The sequence below is a fragment of the Amblyomma maculatum genome, chromosome 1 (genome assembly GCF_055883805.1).
Source record: "Amblyomma maculatum isolate TAMU_Amacu chromosome 1, ASM5588380v1, whole genome shotgun sequence".
Lineage (NCBI taxonomy): Eukaryota > Metazoa > Arthropoda > Arachnida > Ixodida > Ixodidae > Amblyomma > Amblyomma maculatum.
This window is the reverse complement of record NC_139344.1, coordinates 93,501,768-93,520,844: the sequence shown is the minus strand read 5'-3', so window position 1 is coordinate 93,520,844 and position 19,077 is coordinate 93,501,768. Positions and strand designations below refer to the sequence as shown.

Below are 19,077 nucleotides of genomic sequence, written 5' to 3'. Positions count from 1 at the left end.
GGGGAGCGCGCGGTGGATTGCGGATCACGGTAAACTAAAACTCTCTAATATTTTCACTTCATCACAAAAATAATACACACTGCGGCAAGCAAACCAGTGCAGCGTGCAGCATCTCTTCAAGCAGACACTGTATAAATTGACACTTGTGGTGCTGTGACTTACTATGGAAGAAGCATTATACGTCAGAAAGAAGCATTATATGCTGTCTTGAGAACATTCTACATCATACAAGATGTAGTTTGTCAGATTTCTCTCAACTGTCATGATAAGGAACATCCTGAAGATGCAAACCTCCACAGCTCCTCAGAGGGTAAGAAACAAAATAAGAAAAACCTTTAAGAACATTTGAAGAAGATGACAAGAAAAGCAAGAGAAAAGATGGGCTTATGCTCCTGATACCTATTGAACTATGCCCCGTCGCGATGGTGCATTGGTTATGGCACTCAGCTCCTGTGCCCGAGGATACAGGATCGAATCCCGGCCACGTTGGCCGCTTTTCAATGGAGGTGAAAAGCTAGGCGCCCGTATGCTGTGCGGTGTCAGTGCAGGCTGAAAGAACCATGGGTGGCCGAAATCTCCAGAGACCTCCACTATGGCATCCCTCATAGCCTGGGGCGCTTTGGGACATTAAACCCCATAAACCAAACCAAATCTACCGAACTACTGCTGTAAACAAAAAAAAAAAAAAACATAAAACTGAAATTTCCTCAAAATGACATTTTAGAAATGTTTCACCCTAAAGTACCTTTTCATAGAAACTACTCATGCAACTAACTACACAATAGTCTGAGCCAAAAAGCTTCAGAAAACAATTAGTAGTCTTAAAAGTATGATAAATGGTAATTGTTATAATTATAATTACAAATGATGACAACCGGGAGTATTTTGTTTTTCTGCATGGTGCAGGTTTGTTCTGCATGGTGCATGGTTGTTTTTCTGCATGGTGAGACTAGCATTAATTTAGGTTCGGTTTAAAGCTGCTAATATAAGGAATTCACACAAAAAGTTTAATTGGCCCACTAATTTCTGTTACTGAAAAAGTACATTTAATATAGCCGAGTAATTTTTGGTCCTTGAGAATCAAAAGGGACAACACCGCAGAATGACTTTAAGGTCACGAGCATTAACGATTTGCTTGCTTTAAATACAAAAATATGCTGTAGTTCATGAGAGGCAAAATTGAAACCAACAAGGCCCATTTACTCTACCATAGCCCCTTAAGCCATTGATATAAGAAACAAATAGGGCAGGACCTAATACAGAACCTTTAGGCAAGGCAACAGAACAATAGCTGATTTAAGAATTAGCTATAAAAAATTTATCCCATGTGTTCGATTACTGAGGTAACATGCCTTTGACACAATAATAATTAAACTTCTTAGATGGCATATGACAACTAACTGAACTGAATTCATTGCAGAGATCCACTACTAATCAACTCTTAACACAATTTAATATCAATAATTTCCCACTTTATTACCCTCAAAACAGATTCAGTGATACGGTTTCTCTGAAAGTTCCCTTCTGATAACTTTATGATAGTGAAGATATTCAATCGAAATGATACGAATTATATAGTAAGCAACCATTGAAGAAATAGAACCAAAAGATTTCTATAACTGTTAAATAATCATGACCTCCTCCTCGTAAAGTGCACTAACTCTAGCTATTTTACTTCATCAGGAAAACAAGCCACAGCCTGGAAGAAGTAGGAGCTAGTATTTTAGAAATATCAACTATAGATTAGCTGCATGCGGTGTCACAGGCGCCATCTTTGGTCAAAGCACAAAGACCACAGGAGTTAGCAACACGCGAGAAAAACCTGTTGGCTTTCCCAATGCTTCCGGTGTCAAATATGAAAGCCATCTGAAGTTTGTGCAAACTATGCATAGCTTGGCTCATCATCACCAGCAGCAGTAGCCTGATTACACCCACAAAGGCCTCTCCCACTACATCTCCAATTAACCCAGTCCTGGGCCAGCTGTGGCCACCATATCCAGAGAAAGCACTCACCCTGTTCATATTCTTTTCGCAGAAGGAATTGAAAAACATGGCCTGTCTAGGCAATGATGTGCAATTAGTCTCCTGAGCAATGTCATCAGCAAATCTCAGATTACTAAAGTAGCCTTCAGTAGCTCTTATTTTCAACTGCTCCCTATCTAGGTCTTTGCATACTTCCTATAAACAAGAAATCAGTAGCGCTGAAGAAATTGTCTTCGTATCTAACACCCTTCCTTATTGGGATTTTAACAGTTCTGCAAGTTCAATTCTGTCTTTTGGGTTAGTGCGTTTCATGCTGGGATAGACTGTGTTAAATTAACAGTGATTATGCACTCCAGCCACAGTGGCCACAATTGTACAGCACGGCCCACTTAAAGGGAACATGAGACTGCATGGCTGCCGCGCTTTACAAAGCCTTTCCGAGACAGCTGGCAACAAATGATCGCACAAAGTGCATGCACAGTAGGCACGGCCAGCTGCTCTTCCCAAGCATGCACATAGTGCTGCCCATTCTCACCATTTGTCGGTGGCAGCGCTTTGCAAAGTGTTTAGGCCACGCGATTGTGTGTCCCCTTTAACAGCGGACCTTACTGTACGTACATGGTGCACAGCTTGCACTGCTGAAGATGCACGCTGTACACAAAAGTAGCACCCATCATGTCATGTGATAACCAACTTTACAGGATGCACAACTATTCTGGAATGAACTTAACTTTGCAGCAGAAGTGCATGGAGAGCTGAACTTGCAAGAGGTGGCATGACGGTTTCTAAAAGTGCACAGATTGTGAATGACTCGTGTCGAAGATCAACGAAAGCATAAAACCACAAGAAACCAGCTGCCCTGTGCCATGCCAACACATAAGTGTTCAGAAAAGTTGTCTCTGAGAGCAGTACGGTAAGATGTAATTGGAGAGAAAGTGAATAGTATGAACATTTACAAATTATGCAACATTTGTAAAGGGGCCCAAAAACATGCTTATGAATTCCACGCTCTGGCTTCTCTAAACAATAAATGAGAAACAAAATTCATAGTCATGTGCCGCCCAATTGATCAGTAATATAATATATTGATATTATATTACTGATATTGATATTATATTACCCCACACCTCCACCAAGATGATACGGGGCAGAAGGCTAGCACAAGAAACCACAGCAGGTGATGAGCAAGTGTTCACAGCACAGCACAGCAGAACACAGCAAGTGTTCAGGCAAGCTCCAACAGTTTGTTCAGCTTCGTCGTCTCTCACTATATTTTCCATCACCGTCCTCTTCGGTGGCATATACGTAACTGTGTGTATATATATGTGTATATATATATATATATATATATATATATGCAGCACAGCAACTGTTTCGAGCAACTTATCCGCAAAAGTTGGTGCCACTCTGATGTCTTTTATCCATTTCAAGAGGCAGGCTTGGAGCCCATCAGAATTTTAATGGTGTAAGAGCGGCTCCCACCAAAGAATGTTATGGTGCACAGTGTTTTTGTTCTGCACGAGGCCAAAGACTCAAGGTCCATTTGATTCACCTGCACTACATGAACTGGCTGATGTGGTGCTGCTCTTCGCCATTGCTTTCAACAATCCAAAATGGCGACCTCTGCACGACACCATTCGTTTCAAGAAGTGCAGACGTCATGCAGGTCGAGTTCACGAAAAGTTCAGTAAAACTATGCACCACCTCAGCGGTTAGTGCCGAAATGATGCAGCTGCTGCCGCCGTATGAAAGCAGACGACAGCTTGCACGACGATGGTTTGCATGTTGTGATAAACAGGGGAGCGGATCTAGTAGCTCAACTCGCTAACAAGGACGGTGCCCGTGTTCGCCAAAGAAACGACGACGCATGCAAGTAAGCACATGTATGCGTTGATGCGAGCATTGCTGACTTCAATCGTGATGAGTAAGTTGTGTGCGCTTCGTGCCAGGTGCCGCATAGTGCACATGCATGGAGGCTGGTTCATGTCGATGCTTCATTGCAATGTGCTATTTGAAAATTCATCTTATTTGGTATGTTAGCGCCAGTTGATGTGGGTGGTGATATATTTCACAGCTAGCCGACCACATGATTGTGGTCGACTTTTACGATTACTTGTGCACCGCATTTATGAATTAATTAATCTTATCGGCTGTGTATATATAATGCTCAAATCAACAGCACTAATCATCCTGAACACGAATTTTTCAAATAACGCATCGCAATATGTACATGTTGTGCAAACGCATACATGCACCTTTTGCGGCAGCCAGTGATCAAAATGAACATGGTCATGACTGAAGTATATAATCAGCATGCGTGTTTACTTCTTGTGGAACGTCTAGCAATTTCCTTGGCAAACTAGATTGTGATCTCGTTGACAAGTGGAATAATAACCTCGGGTCTGTTCACAGGTTATTACAACGCACAGGCCAAAAACATCGCGGCTGGATAATGGAAAAACTTCGCTGTCATGCGCTATTTGGAAAATTCATCAAGTTAACTGAGACGTCGGCATCGGCCGACACGAGTTGTACACAGCCGACCACAGACTGTTGGCGACGCCAAGGATAGCAGACGGCCCGGCCTGCACTCTATAATTCGTTTAGAAAGCAGACGGTGCCGGTGCTGCACCTGAACTGCTAGAACTGACGCTGCACGCTTGCGGCACCATCTCACAACTTTACGGAACTGGTGCAGAGAGCGCAGCTGAATCGAACGGTCCTCCATTTTTCCAGCATTTCACACCCCAGAAGCCGAGCACCAGGCCTTGGAACCCAGTGGCGTAGCCAGAAATTTTTTTCGAGGGGGGCTGACATTGCTGCTCAGCCTCCTCCGTATCGAGATACCAATCACCAACCTGTCACCTCTCAACTGCGCCATAAATTCTGCATGCCGGGATGCAAAGATTACGCGGAAGAATAGCGTGCACCGTCTGGAGTTTTCGATCCATCAACTATCCTGCGCATGTATTGTTTCATACGAAACTCATCCGTTAAATTTAGCAAATGCGGAACTCAAAATTCATCATAACCAGTTTTCTAGCCAAACAATTAACATTAGTTTGAACACGTAGTCTTCCTGACAGGCCCGCAGATGAAATGGTGTCCTACACTCTTTCCAGTGTGCTTATAACTTTGATTAAAATGCAGCATCTGCACTCTAACAAACATAAGTGTTACGAACAGACGGGGACTCTCAGCAGACCACTTCGACAGACTTTTCACCGGAACATACATAGCGGCTAAAAACACCGAGATTCAGTGCGAACAAGAGGCCTGTGAGGAAGAAGACAGAGAGGCATCAGATCGAGTTTGGCCTGTGGAGGTTGCTCATGTGGCGTCACGCTCCCTCCTAGTTTTTTTTTCTTTTTTCTCCGCGCACTCCATATCTGCGTGCTTCGTCAGCTTGTCTCCTTCGTATGGTCCGATGAACGATTTCAGAAAACTTAATGCACCTTTCGCTTTTTTTATTCCCGCAGAAATCTTTTGGAGCCTGAAAAAGACATACTGGAGATAAAGTCCAGATTGATTTCCGGCTCTGGCGGTTGTTTTGGTCTGCGGTGTATGACAGTACGAAAACATTTCGTGGGGGGCTGAAGCCCCATAAGCCCTCCCCCTGGCTACGCCCCTGTTGGAACCCAATGAAAACCTGGCACCTAACCCCGCACTCACCCAATGGAAATGTTTTTAGAGTCCTGTCCATCCTCTTTCTTTCTTTCTTTCTTTTTTTTTTTTTTTTTTTTTTTTTTTTTGCGTTCTAACAGCTTGAAGTTAACACTTCAAAAGGTCCTAACGACTGGCGAACTCAACCTAGTAACTAAGTTATACTTTTTAATGATATAGTTCAGCAAAAAAATAACAGTTGTCCGGTTAGCAGGCCATACCGATTCTCATCTAGACTTCTCTGCTTTCGCAGAGTGAGAAGCGAAATGGCACTTGCAACGCTTCAATATGCCTTGCATCAGAACAAGCCCTACAAGTAGACAAAGCGAGCAGTTACGTTTTTGAAGCACTCTCCGAAGGGGGGTTAGAAGAGAAAACAGTAAGTATTCCACATACATCAGTTGTCGAAAGATCGTTTTTCTCCCGTGCGCTCCTAAGCTCTTTAAAGGCGCGCGTGGGAAGTTGCGCAAAAAAAAAAATAATAATAATAATAAAAAGATATGATACCAGCCATTTCCAGGCAACAGCGCTTGGTCGCGGCAACTATGACAAACCTAACGAAGCATTTCAAACAAAGCAGCGAATAGCAAAAATCCACGAGATAAAAGTTAATACCTGTCTAACGAAGCGCCAACATCAGCACTTCGGCAAGACAGAGCGTGGCGCATGCACGTGGACATGTATAATCGTTAAGGGTGTACACAGCCATCTGATTACCGTTATTTTAAAACAGCAAGAATCATATACCCTTATTTGGAAAAAGTGCAGCCGAAAAGCTGCCTATCAATGAAACAATGACTTGAAAACCTACATAGACACCACTCACTTTTTGCTCAACTTTTCACCGGCGTCTGCCATTTTTGGGCTGATGGGCAATGACCATGTCGATGCAGATAACAGGCGTTTTGCGAGTAAATATTGTACAAGTAGTTAACATTGTCTGATAAAAAACAATTCAAAATTTGAAATTCGACTAAATAATTGAAAAGCAACGCTTGTTCACAGGCGCATTTCGCTTCGCTATCGTTTTGGTCAACGTCGGCAACGCAGGCAACGTCGGTAGCCACCAGCCAGTAGCCAGACCCTAAGCCCTAACCTGCGCACGTGGGTCGTGGGCACTTTGCCTACAGTAAGTCGTGGTCGTGGGTGTGTGGTCGTGTAGCGTTTGCAAATTTTGCTTAATTGGGGTATTTTATTCGTTGGTTGTTTTATCTTAGTGTTTGAACATGGTCGTCGATAGTGCTTTAGCTCGGGTGATGAGCAGGGCAAAGCAGGCAGACGAATTGATTGCTATGCTTACTGCCCAGTTACAATCCTTGCGTGCTGCTAAAACAGAACAGTATGTTCAAGCAGAATGCGCCCACTTACGGAGCGAAAACCAACTTCTCCGCCGTGAGGTTGAAGAGTGGAAAAATCGCCTCGAGGCTGCTGAAGCTCGCAACGGTGCGCCGTCGGTGGCGGTTTCCACGCAGCCGACGAGGCCTCTGCATCCTGCTCGTCCGGCGGACAGTAGGCCAACAGCGCTCGTTATTTCGCCAAACACTTCCGACACGGGAGCTGGTGATCCGCCGAAAAAGCACGCAGGGCCTACTGTGGACGCGAGGGCACCTCTAACGAAGAAGGTCGACAGTAAGAAAAAGGTAGAAGACGGCGATGACTCGAAGCCGGTTGATGTAAGCCGACTTGACATGCGTGTCGGGCGAATTGTGAGCGCAGTAAAGCACCCTGATGCCGACTCTTTATACGTAGAGCAAGTGGACGTAGGCGAGGAGAAACATCGCACGGTCGTCTCAGGCCTCGTAAAGTTTGTGCCACTAGAAAAGATGCAAAACCGAATGGCTGTGCTTATGTGCAACCTAAAGCCGGCCAAGATGCGCGGCGTTACGTCAGAAGCCATGGTTATGTGTGCGAGCACTCCAGAGAAGGTTGAAATACTGGCTCCACCGCCAGATGCTTTGCCAGGTGATCGAATTGTCTGTGACGGATATCCAGGCCAGCCTGACGTACAGCTGAACCCCAAGAAGAAAATCTTCGAGCAGGTACTGCACCAATTGATGTTCTGTGCAAGTCAAACTGTTACTTTTCCCTTTCATTTGGCAGCTGCAGCAGGTTGGATGCTGTGATTGTTTTAAACTGAAATTCGATTTTGCTGAAACAAGAACTGAAAATACATAATGAGTGACATCACCTGCACAGTATGCATTAATGTGAAGAAATGGTGACACGTTGCCTTTCCAGTAATTTCATCTCATGTTAAGACATCAAACCTGCGCGTTAATTATACGTTCAGTGTAGTGACATATTTGTCAGCAAAATTTTTCAGGGTGGTTTCTGAAGGAGTCATCTTTACTTAATTGCTATTTAAACAAAAAAAGTCACATTGCTCGGCACACAAATTTGAAAAGTATGCAGCAAGGTACAATTTGTGTTACAGTTATACATTTTAATAGGCTTTTTCGTCTGCAGCAGTAACCTGCTCTACAATTTGGGGTGTAGAGTTTTGTTTTATGCAGCCATTGCTGACAGCATGTCATCTAAAATTAACATCTTTGTTCTTTTCTGCAGGTGGCTCCAGACTTGAAGACTGACAGCGAGAAAAGAGCAACATACAAGGGTCACCCTTGGCTAGTTGCTGGCCGTCAGGGCTATGTGACAGCTGAGACACTGTGCAATGTCCAAATAAAATAGTGCACTGTTTGCTGGAACTAAGAGCTGCAGTGTGGTGCTGCTCGTTCATTCAGAGTAGAAATGATGCCAAATAGCACCCCTTTCCACTATTAAATGGCAAAGACAAAATGGTTGGCAATTTTCAGCTTGAAATACATTTTCGTCATATGCAGTGCCCAAATAGTGTCAAAGTCTGGTAGTAATTATGCGCTACTGTTGAAATTGCAGTGTACTTATGATTGGATACAACTGAAGGATGCAGTCAAAGAAGGCCCCTCAACCATTAGGGTTGACTGATAATCATATCACGGCTAATTGCATTTCACAGGTGCATTTACCATTCACCTGCGATTTCATGCTATGGGATTAGTCTTAATGGCATGAGAACCGGTCATTGTCAATGGCTGGATAAAGCCAGAACTAACTTTTAAGTCTAACTTTCCCAAGACTGCATGCTAGTCTGCATGTTTAATCTTTATTTTCATAGGTAAATTTAGCTGACTTTCAAGATGGTAACAGTGTGTATATGGCAAAAGTGTATGGATATCGCTCTGCAAGAAGCATTCACCTGTCTCTGGCTGGAGCACCTTAAATCCAGTTTAAGGATAATTATGAACAGTTGAGCTAATTGGCAAAATATGGTTTTAAGGAAAATTTGGCAGATGTACTTGATTGCTCGTATGTATGAATTCAAAAGCATTTTAGCCCTGCCGGTGAAATGTTTCCGATGTATTAAATGTTTTCTGCTAGTATGCGGTGTGTGTTTCAGTATTTCACGTAGACTGCTATGCTCCATGCGGCTTCTGGGAGCCATATTTGCTGAAACTCGGGTTTCGAAAGCACGCATTTGGAGGCACATATGTAATTTGTTCAAATCCCTGTTGTAAGCTACGCTCCAATGTGACTAACACCTATATGCTCTCACTCTGAATGCTATATGGCAAATGCATCACAATTTTGATATGTCAGTCAAACTGGTGCCACATAGAGGCCGGTCAGCGGCAACTAATATATTGGAGATGAATAACATGTATAAAGTGGCAGTGACTTCAGTTAAGGACAGTTCTGGATGCATCCAGAGTGATGCATTGTGGATGCTTGGCTTGCTGTGTATGTCATACAGCTGCCTGATGACGTCATCCTATTCTTGCCATTGCTGGGATTTTTAAAAACATCGTGTGAGGAAACAAATGATGACGCTGGGTTTTCTAGTAATGGGACATACACTTTTGCATCAAGAGGTGTGCAGATAGAAAAGCACAGAAGATGCATTTTATCTTTTTCTTCTGCTAAGTGATTATTGTTCCTGGGTATATTAAATGTGAGTGCATGTCGTTAAAAATAAACTGTCTGCTACTGATTGTTCAAACTGCATTTGATCTAATTTAATCCAACTTCAAAATAAGCAATGTGACAAACTATGTAGTGCTTTACCGAATCGCTGGAGCACTAGCATCACTTGCGCAAAAACTACATCAAAGTAATAAGCAAGCAGTAAAGAGGTAGTTACAAGTATGCCACATCCTCACTCTGCCTGTAGTATCAGATTTGCAACTCGCATGGAATGCTTGTGATGAGCTGCAGTGCTAGGCTGTTGTATTGATGCAGCAGGTCCCTTGTGTAAATTTTATTTTGCCTTGATGTATGAGTACTGTGGCCAATGACTCCTCTTGTACTGGTTGACACAAGAACTCCATGCTTCACATATTCCATGTTCATGCAATGCCACTGCTTGCTTGCTGGAATATTATGTGGTTTAATTGAAATTAATGTCCATTAACTTGGCATGCATTTTGCTGTTTTCTCTGCTGAAATGATGCATAAAGCACAACACAAAATCTATTGCAATCACGTTGTGCTGTTTACCATGCAGCATAGACCTACTTAAGCATGTTGCTGTTACGTTTAATAAGTACCAGTCCATTGAGTAAGGCATGAACACCTCTCACGCAGTAGTGCTTGTAAGTTGGTTTTATGGATTTGTATTCATAGGATAAAAAATTAACTAGAGGAAAGACCTACCTACAACATAAACACTGACGATAAATTTTTACAGTGCAAGGGCAATTTTGGTTGAAAAGCACCATGGCATGAGTTATTTCGATTTTCTTTACACAAAGTGGATTCTAAAGGCCCGTTTCCCAAGCCATTTCACGCCATATAAACAAAGCATCAGGCCAGAAGAAAGCTTTTGAAGTGAAAGCTTCACTATGCCATGTATCAGCCAAAGTCAACCTGTCCAGCCACTTGACGTTCAAAAAGGTGGTGCAAGCCAAAAGTATGCTGCACCTTCCTTCCCCAAAACCTAAAGAAAGAATATTAAAAATTGACCTTGACCCGATTAAGCCTAGGTGTCCACATAAAGTATAATGTGCCTTCCTTTCCAAAAAACCTTACTTAAAGAAAAAATATGACAAAAAAGTTTGGATTGAAAAGGTGTTACAAGGGCTATCATGGCTACTCTCAGGGTGAAGCTTGAGCGTCCCCCTAATTCAAACCATCAAACCATGCTTAACACGGCTTTCGCTCATATCACCCACTGCACCCAACAACACTCTGAATTGAACCCCACACCTCTCGCAAGTGGGCTAGAGGCCTTTGCAGCAGTGCATAACACAGCTGCTATCGGCTTATCTTGAAAGAGCATAGGCGATAACTATCAGACACAAGCTCAAGAAAACCAGAACACATGGCGCTGTGTCCTGTCATTTTTCTTATGTTTGTGTTTCAAAGGTGGCACCTGCATATTTTCAAGTGAATGTATACCAACTAGCTCATCTCTACACTAGTGTAACCACCTCCTCATCTTGGGTAATCAACATTATAGGATTTATAAAAAAAATACAGAGCACACATCTTGCTTGTATGCTCGATTTTACAGCACTTGGCAAAAAAGCTGTGGTCTGTATGTGTATGAAGCCACCATTCCTTCGTGCCCTTTTGTGGATTGCAAAGGCATCTTCCAGGCTCAAGAAGTACACCCTCTGAGCACCAATCAGTAGAAAAATTTATCACCCACCTATAATCCTCCAGAAAGTCTCGGTGTGCTCACCTTTGCTGTCCAGAAGCCCATGCAGTAGCAAAAAGAAAAGGTGGCAGCAAATTCAAATATGTAAAGGAAAGGCTATCAGTATAAAACTGAAATATACAGGAAACAATGATGACATAGATTTTGCATCAAGCTATCTGATCAGCTTTGAATAAATTGAGTTTATTTAAGAACCAGCATCCATGTCATCTACCTTTTCCTTTACTGTTTTTTTTCCTACTGTCAAGATGAACTGTTGTCAACCTGCTCAGTTTTCTGTTGCAAATGGTAGAATGGAACTCTCAGCTTGGCCTTTAACTCTACTTTTAGGCGTCTTAATTTGAATTTGCAAACGAGGAATGCATGATGTAAAAGTAAGAGTGAATTAAACATAAGCTGCTCAACCGCCTTTGTGCTAGATAAAGAAAATGGATAGCGGCTTACAAACACTAAAATCGAACAGCGCTGTTTTCCCAACAGAGTAAAGTGACTTACTAATGCGAAATGTAAATTTTTTCGAAGAAAGGTCATTTGTTTGTCTAGCAACGAGGCTTTAGTTGTATATAGTCATGCACAACAAGAGCGCAGCAGAGAATGCTTCTTAAAAGAGGGCTCCAATGGTGTCAACAGGTTCTCGCAATGCCGTGGTTAATCCCCTCACGTGAAATCAAGGGCAGATGACAAGTACAATCATGAAATTGGATTATTCGCAACATCAGGACAACTGGTAAATGCTATTGGCTGAAGAACATGCTTTGAAGGTATTTGCTGCTGCATGCTTGAGTTGCATTCAACTAGTGTTCTTAGGAAAAATAACAAAAAAAAAATTGGTCTAGAAGTAGTATACATATGGCAAATGTTGCAATTTCTGGACTGTTCAACACAGACAGCCAGCTCGAAAGGCAACTGTCATCAGCCTCGTAATGAAAGAAAGAAAACTGAAAATTAAGTACATTTAACTCAGACTCAATGGAAACTGAAGTCTGTTCAAATTAGGAGCCTGTTTAATGCACTAGATACCAATGAGACAAATGTGTTGAAGTTAAATTTATTGGATATTCAAACGAAGTTCTTGCAGTATGTCCTTATGATTTGGAAATATACATATGTGGAGATGTGCAACTTCATAGTATACGTGCTGCTACACTGTTCCTGCAAGGGCAGATGGAGTGGTCATTGAATGCTCTTTAAACCACCCGACTGCTGCACGAGTGATGATTGGCACATTCTATTTTTAAGCTTGTAGGATGCTCAGTACTGCTAAGCCAACACTGACACTTCCTGTGCAATACCAGCACACCGAAATTACAAGTTCGGCTGAAAACATTAAACACTTTAGAAAGACTTTGGAATTCACTTTACTTGTCTCTACATGACAGATTATGGAAAGATCTTGCTGTGTGTTGTATTATATAGAACCAGCAGAAATATGCTTTAGACTGACCAATTCAATGTTCATTGCAAAGAAATCCAGGTGTTAGGCAGTCAATTCTTTCACAAGAAATAAGGACAGAAGAAGGTGTAAACATATTGGCAAAATGGCCCTTTAATGAACGTGCAATATTGCACTAAGGTAAGGACATCAAAATGTTGTACACTATCACAGATATCCAACTTTTTATATGGCAATGCAAAAGCGTGTATATTATATTATGATCATGCATAGGTATACTGTTAAATACATGAAAACAGTACAAGGACATTGGCAAAGATTACAATGGGTTGATCATGCATTCCATGTGGCAACATTACAAAAACCATTCACATAATTAATAACAACTGATTTAATCAGTGCACCTTTTAAGCGAGGTGCACTGACAATTCACACACACACAAGCACATTCATTCTAAAAACATAAGTGCGTTATCACACTATGAATTGACAGCACATTCTCATTTAGAGCAGATGTGTTCCTGCAGATGCAACAACAATAAAAAAAGCATGCTGTCACAGCTGATCAAGACATAGCATGATTGGCATAATAAAATGGCATCTGTAAAAGGCTGCTAAAATCTACTATTCTAAGAGTTGAACTGTGGAGGCTAAATGAATGGCTGCTAGGTGCTTGCACTGGACCATTCTGATATCTTCATGCAACCAGATTTTAAAACAGTTTAAGGCAACAACTTTCCAATAAAAGAGCACTGTAAAAAATACATGGGACAGATTGGTTGTTGCGAAAAACTCTTAACAGCTATCTCACTGCAACTCCATGAATTTATGGCCTGGCTGGTTGAAGTGAACGAGATGCGACAGTAAGCCGAAAACACATACCGCAAATTTTGGTATACAGCCCGCGGGCTCTACACCGGGCGCAGAATGTTTACAGAGCAAATTAGGATACTTTCAGCCCAAAACGCAACATGTTTCGAGTGCAAAAAATGTCTACCTAGTCATCCGACTCTGAAGATAGATCTCGCCGCGTTCTCTGGTTCAAAACCGAAAGTGCATGTGCATTCTCAAGGAAATGGGACAAAACTCGGTGCACATCGCGATCTCTCACACGAAGTGCCAGGGTACCGCCGCGGCTTTCACCTCCACTGTCCGAGCTGGACCCATCGGTTCCATCAACGTCCCGTAACATACTTGTAGACGGAAAGGCAGCTTGCGCCGACCGCATCGCGTGCTCAGGCTCTCTGGATAGCTCGTCGTGTCTTCGGTCGCGGCCTGGGCAGGCGCACACCTTGACCTGCACCAAACGTGGCCCGTTACCTCCCAGCGATCATGTAAATGCATGCATGCAATGCACACAGGCTGGCTTCATTCCCTTACCTGGACTACACTGCGCGCCAAGTCCTGGCCCTGGGGCGACTGCAGCAGGAATACAATTTCGATGGCTCTGCGGGCAGGTCCACCGGGACAGCTGTTAAGACAGCCAAATTTGAGGTTGAACACGTCCGATCCAAGCGGCAACCGAATGCAGTGCCGCCCGCCGTTTGCACTGTCGCAACAGTACTGCGCTCCGGGGTGATCACAGTGGAACCATTGATCCTTGAGTGTGCCGACGCTGAGCGCGTCCGCTGGCATGCGATGCGCCGGACACCGCAAAACGTTTTCTTGGCGGGAATCTGACTCTTTAAAAACAGCAACCACACATACAAACGACCCTTCTGGAGGAGATCGCTCGGTGGAGAACCTGACGGGGCACGGAGCATTCATGGTTACGTACAGCTTGCGAAGCTGCTCGGAATACGTCCACGATACGTTCTTGCCCACTTTCGCTTGGCCCTTGATGACGGCGCTGAAACCGAAGTCACCAGGCCACTCAGCCACACTTTGGTTAACACTTGAGGTGTTGGGAGGCATGCAGTAAGTCTGTACGACATCGGCGTCAAAAAGCTGCCGAAACATGGCATCTCCGGAGGGCAGAACTTCGTCTACATTTGCGGCCCAAAAAAGCGCGTTGTTCTGTTCGTTCCAAATGCTGCTCGGCAGTGTAGGCTCGTAAGCTCCTTCATCTTGGCCAACGCATTCACTGTCCCACGGCTCCAGCAGTCCAACGTGAGTCATCGCGAGTTGCATCAGCAACACCAGCAGCAGGCCAGCAGCTGACAAACGCCGGCCGGCACTCGAACATGATCGGGCATGCCCGCGAACCAGCGACCGCCAATCGCACAAACCGCAAAAACGAAGACGCGCCCCTCGGAAGTTGGTGACGTCAGGTTACGTCATTTTTTTGTAGCGTTGACGTTGCATGGTGCCTACACCAACCGGGGAGCTTCATTTTTAGAGGCGTGGCAGGGCGTAGCTGCTCGACGCGCGGGGAAATTTGAACGAGGGAGGTAAAAGGTGGGGGAATGTCGCATCAGAGAGAAACAAACCTGGGATGCCCTCATCCGGAGCCGGGCTCCGGAGCAGCAAGCTCGAGTAATCCGTCTGGCACGGGACGCTTTGTGAAAGACGTCCCACTGCGGGGCTCCCTCTCCCTTGGAGGCCCCCAGGGTCTTACTGAGGAAGCGGAGGGGCCTCTACATCGACGGCAATAAAGTTGTCTTGAACTTGAATGAGCGCGCTCCTCCTTGCTGCTACCACTGCTACTGCTGCTATCAGTGGCAAAAATTAAATAAAATGATCACGATAAGAAACACAAGCACAGTCAAATACACGCTAATACAGTTTTACGTCCAGGAGATTTGCTTTTTATTTTTATTTTATTTTTTTTTTTATTTTTTTTTATTTTTTTGCTTTTTGGTTTTCCAGAGCGTCAAATATTGTATTTCGTTGATTTAACGGAAAGAATTCAGACATACCGTGAGGGGCACATTAATGATCGACATCGTTACAACGAGAAAAAAAAATCAAAGCTGTTTCAACTTGTTGCACCGGTAACTCTCGAAATCACGAGATTATTTGTCGTCATCTTCAGACTCGCACGTTACCTTCCGCTACCTGAGCCGCCCAGTCATCTATCGCTCCGCAGGCCAGTGTCTCATATATCTCCAGGACAAGATCATCATCCCTCCCTCTCTGCCCCTAATTCCTTTGTGGGATAAATAATGCTGGCACGCACTCACTCAACAGTCCTGCCAAAGCACGGTTCACTAAGTGCATTTATGTTAATAAGTTTTCGGGTGGCCCGGGCCAAAATTTGGGAGAGGTAGTCCGAACCAACTTTCGAGATGACCATCGAACTGGGCATAGTCCATTATACCTGGATATCAATATCGGTTCAGTTTTGGCAAGGTCAATTTTGTGGTTAACCGGACAAAATTTTGTGGGTGGCGTGGCCCGAAATCTAGGTGAGAACGTCGAACTAATGGGATGGTCCATTATACCTGGATATCAGTTTTGGTCCAATTAAGCACTAGCTGCTGCTGCTTCTATGCAGCTGCTGCACAAGCAAGACAAGATTTTGCTTGGGGTAGTCGCCTTCGGATTAATTAGTGCTTTCGCACTAGACCGATGGGAAACAGCTGCATCGGTCTGCATGTTACCTGCTCGCTGTTGCTTCTTGGGAGAGCTCATGCGAGTGCCGAGCACATTAATGGTAGAAATAAGACGATAGGCGTACTTTCGGCACACTACTATTTGCCTGGCGCATTACTAACGAACGACATAGTAAACATTCTACGCGATGACACACGCCAAAAAATGCAAGAAGCCAAAAAACAAAAAGCCCAGCTTCTATGGGTCTCATGCACATCCAGCTGAACATTATTCCGACATTTTACGTACGTTGAGGCCAGAGGAGGTCGTGGTTGAGGCTTTGCTGGGCACCGTTCTGCAATGAAATTTACTAACTTTGCCAACCACTTAATGCAACGTGCTACATACACCCGGAAAATCTAAATAAGTGATGTCTACATTTCTTATAATTGGGGGCAGAACATTTCGCTAAAGGCAGGAACCGTATTAAAGTTCGTTTCGGATTGAGGAATACATGGGATTCAGAGCCGGCCCATCATATAAGAAAGTTCTGAAACGCAGCCAAAATTAATCAGTAATTGTTCACATCACAGCGCGCCCTGAGAACAACTCGCCATGAACAAACGAACCAGCCGAATGATGGTAACAAAAATCTCCCAAACGCTGTGGATCAAGCTCCTCTAATAGCACATGCGGTCGTCCATGGTACTTCCCTTCGTTCCTCACGTACCGTATCCCGTTACGACAGAGCCTGTTTAGGAACCGTTACCACGTCCGAGGAAGACCAAAAGGAAGCCGTGCCGTGGACAGTACTGCACACGTTAGAGAAAATGTGACCGATAACAACAAGAATTCCCGAAATGTAAGTGGTAATTATAGAACAGTAATAGATTACAATTGCGTTACTTTCTTCAAACTTTATTGCCGTAACACAAACTCGCTCAAACTGCAATAAGTGCGGCCTGCTTGAAATTTTCTTCACACGCAGTTAATTTTCACAGCTAGAAGTTATTTTTTTAAAGCTGTCGTCACGAATTTTTCAACGATCGTCAAGACATCAGCCGAGACACTGCACTGTATACGTGGAGTGATGCTGTACTGTTCGAACACCTTGCACACCCGCTCATACGTATATAGTTGCGCAAAGCTTCAATGCCAGTTTTTACATCGATCCTTTATGAACCGCCGCGGTGGCTAAGCGGTTAGGGCAATCGACTGCTGAACCCCTCAAATATCGACCGCGGCGGCCGCTTTCCGATGAAGGCGAAAAGCAAGGCGCCCGTGTACTGTGCGATGTCAGAACCCAGGTGGCGGAAATTTCCAGAACCTTCCGCTACGGTATGTCATGTAGCCAAGTTGCAATGGGACGTTACATCCGAACCAAACCAATCCAAACATCATCTATGAAGTTGGACGCTTCGTTGTTGGCCACTGCAGGTAAGGTCGCCAAAAGGCTGAAAAAATTGCGCCGATGTTTATTATTTGGATTAGAAACAGAAGCGCGTTGCAACACACCGGTTGAATTACACGGCCAAAAGCTGCCTTACTCCGTCCTTCACTAGACAACCCTTTGGTCTTATATCGATCGGATTTATGCAGCTGCCTGCAGAAGCTACACCAAGAACAAAGACCGCGGATAGCGCATCATGCCAGGCATGCCATGCGCACCAAAAGTTTGACGCAATCACATCAGCACAGACGCTTGTCCCCTGTAGCATTTTTTTTTTTTTACATGAGTAACTGATGACGGGTAATCAATTACCGAAAAAAAATATAATTCAGTCACAAGAAACGTTACTGTTTAAAAAAGTAGCCAGCTGGTTACAAAATTACTCAGAAATGGAATATATAATTACGAGTAACCGCCAACTCTGCTACCGAACGAAGATTGTTCAACGTTACTAAACTGTTTGATTAAAAAAATTTCCGACTCTTTACCTTCGGTTTGGCGAGCCCCGCCGTGGTGGTATAGTGGTAAGACGTACAGCCGACTACTGTGCTGGAGTACCCTAGTTCGATCCCGACCGCCGACGGCTACGTTTCAATGGAGGCGAAACGAAGAAGCGTCCGTGTGCTGTGCGATGTCAGTGCACGTTAAAGATCCCCAGGTGGTCGAAATTACTCCGGAGCCCTCCGCTACGGTACCCCTTTCTTTCTTTCGGCTTTCACTCCCACCTTCCTCCCTTCCCTTACGGTGTGGTTCAGGTGTCCACAGAGTAAGTGCGACAGATACTATATATATATATATATATATATATATATATAGCTCCATTATGGAATGACCGAACAGAGTTCTGAGCAAATTTTACAGTACGGACAGGCCATCCTAGTACTTCCACTTGGCAAAGAAGGCTATATGGCGGTCAAGGCGTGAAAAATGTTTGAAGACGTAACGGTCCATGTAATAATCGAATGTCTTGAGAGCTACTTCCTCACGCCAATACTGGCGAAAGGACACCGCCCGTCCGAGAATGGTCATGTTTATAACGTGAACGGTGCCGACAGCACCGTGAAGTGTGCACCGCTTGCGACGGAACAATTACCGTGAGCAGGACGTTGAATTTCGCGTGAATAAATGGAGAGATTTTATTTTGTAACGACATTTGTTGCCTCAGGACATCAGTGGGACATGGAATGAAGAATAATAATCATCATCGTTAGCCTGACTATGCCCACTGCAGGGAGAAAGCCTCTCCCATATTTCTCCAATTAACCCGGTTCTGGGCCAATTAACCCGGTTCTGTGCTTCAGAAAGAAATTATTTAAATGAATCGAAAATGTTGGCTGATGTAAGCGGAGCTTTTCATTTACATATACGTTCACACCTCATACCCAAACATTGAAAGTGCGGAAAGAACCTGAACAAAGA

General features: G+C 43.9%; 3 protein-coding genes across 4 annotated transcripts in view; 1 reads left to right on the top strand and 2 right to left on the bottom strand.

The window, feature by feature from the left end:
• Positions 1 to 6,609, bottom strand: part of LysRS (Lysyl-tRNA synthetase) — a 92,617-nt gene extending 86,008 nt beyond the window's left edge. Inside the window, exon 1 of one of the 2 annotated variants that reach the window (XM_084588561.1) lies at positions 6,473 to 6,609. In XM_084588561.1, the coding sequence (XP_084444687.1) occupies positions 6,473 to 6,504 (32 nt within the window). In that variant the 5' untranslated portion in view covers positions 6,505 to 6,609. The remainder of the gene's footprint in view (positions 1 to 6,472) is intronic. The other variant, XM_084588560.1, reaches the window with a different exon arrangement.
• A 103-nt stretch (positions 6,610 to 6,712) lies between these two features.
• AIMP1 (aaRS-interacting multifunctional protein 1) lies at positions 6,713 to 9,065 on the top strand. Its single transcript, XM_084588563.1, has 2 exons — positions 6,713 to 7,685; positions 8,212 to 9,065. The coding sequence occupies exons 1-2, from the start codon at positions 6,873 to 6,875 to the stop codon at positions 8,332 to 8,334; spliced, it is 936 nt and encodes a 311-aa protein (XP_084444689.1). The 5' UTR covers positions 6,713 to 6,872; the 3' UTR covers positions 8,335 to 9,065.
• Positions 9,066 to 12,863: 3,798 nt separating this feature from the next.
• On the bottom strand, positions 12,864 to 14,955 carry LOC146203201 (cellular tumor antigen p53-like). Its single transcript, XM_084588562.1, has 2 exons — positions 14,115 to 14,955; positions 12,864 to 14,031 (listed from the first exon to the last, which is right to left on the bottom strand). Exons 1-2 carry the CDS (start codon positions 14,862 to 14,864, stop codon positions 13,732 to 13,734), a joined length of 1,050 nt encoding a protein of 349 aa, XP_084444688.1. The 5' UTR covers positions 14,865 to 14,955; the 3' UTR covers positions 12,864 to 13,731.
• Positions 14,956 to 19,077: the final 4,122 nt, after the last annotated feature.